Consider the following 1337-nt stretch of genomic DNA (forward strand, 5'->3'; position numbering starts at 1 on the left):
GCAGCCTGGCGCATCGCGGCGGCTCGGGCCGCCTGGCCGCGGCCGGCCCCGCCGTGCAGCACCCGGGCCACTTCCAGCCGGGCAAGTACTTCCCCTCGCCCATCTCCATGGCGGCGCACACGGGTGAGTGACCCCTTCCTTCCCCGCGGGCCCGGCTCCGCGCGGGGGCTCGGGGAGGCCGGGCGAGAGGTGCCGCTTGCTTCTGGATGTCGAGAGGCAGAGAGGCTGCGGCTCTGGATGTCTGCATGTAATGCTAGCCTTGCAAAACCACACCGAGCTGCTCGGGTTTGTTTACAGTTTGCTTGAAACATCAGAGGAGGGTTTTTCTTCTTCTCTGTGCGTGTGTGTGTTTTTTCCTTCTCTTTTTTTGGCAGTTTAAAAAAAAAACCAAAAAAAAAAACGCAGCAGTAACCCTTCTTATTGCTCGCTTGATGAACTGTGAATACTAATAAAATTATATCTGCTTTAATGGGATTACAATTAGTGCGTGGATTAAAAGGGATGGCATGAGATGGACTAGAATGGGGGAGTTGTCAGCTGGGAGCAGCGTCAAAAGGCAACTGTAAATTTCCTAAAAAAAAAAAAAAAAAAAAATGACGCGCCAAAAAAAAAATGGTATAATTGCTAATGGGCTTTTAGCAGGATGAGATAAAATAAAAAAGTGCCACTAACAAAGGCCCTGCATCCAGGCAGACTTACTTTGAAATGCACCTTATTTAAAATTATTACATCATCGTTTTTGCAGGCGGCTCCCCAGGTGAAGTGTGGCTTCCCTTCCCCCCCCCTTTTATTTGTGCCCTTTTAAAAGAAAAAATAACAACAGAAAATCAGAACAACCCCCAAAACCCAAACCTGGATATGCTAGCGGTCTCTGGGATTTCCAGAGCACTTGCATTCAGATGTCAGCAAGGTTCATTTTACAATGCCAGTCGGACAGGGCCCCGGCTTAGATTTGTTTGTTAAATCTCTCCCCCGCCCTCCTTTCTCTGGGCGGCTCCGTCTTGCTTCAGGATAAGCCCTGACTCCAACCCGGGTGAATTCCTGCCTCTGACTTCCCTGAATCGGGCCCACAGCATGATTAAAAAAAATAAAATATATACATAGATCTCTCTCATCCCTGAAGTCTGCAGTGAGGTTCAGGTTTCGGGGGGAAATTCAGGGGAGAGGAGAAAATTTGAGGTATTTGCAGGTAAGCAAATCGGTGATTCCGCTAGAATAAATTATTGATGGTATCTTGACACTGAGTGTTTAATTATAATACAGAGAGAGACCTGGCCCAGACCAGAGGCCATTGAGTGTGAATATACAGACTAGGCTGCGTGGAGCTTTGCCAGTTC

At 48.4% G+C, this 1337-nt stretch overlaps 1 protein-coding gene across 1 annotated transcript in view; it reads left to right on the forward strand.

The window, feature by feature from the left end:
• Positions 1-1337, forward strand: part of BAHCC1 (BAH domain and coiled-coil containing 1) — a 93095-nt gene that overhangs the window by 10147 nt on the left and 81611 nt on the right. The window contains 1 exon segment of the mRNA XM_019515030.1: positions 5-123. Within this exon segment, the coding sequence (XP_019370575.1) occupies positions 5-123 (119 nt within the window).

The sequence above is a fragment of the Gavialis gangeticus genome, unplaced genomic scaffold, assembly GCF_001723915.1.
Source record: "Gavialis gangeticus isolate Ggan-Ray unplaced genomic scaffold, GavGan_comp1, whole genome shotgun sequence".
NCBI lineage: Eukaryota > Metazoa > Chordata > Crocodylia > Gavialidae > Gavialis > Gavialis gangeticus.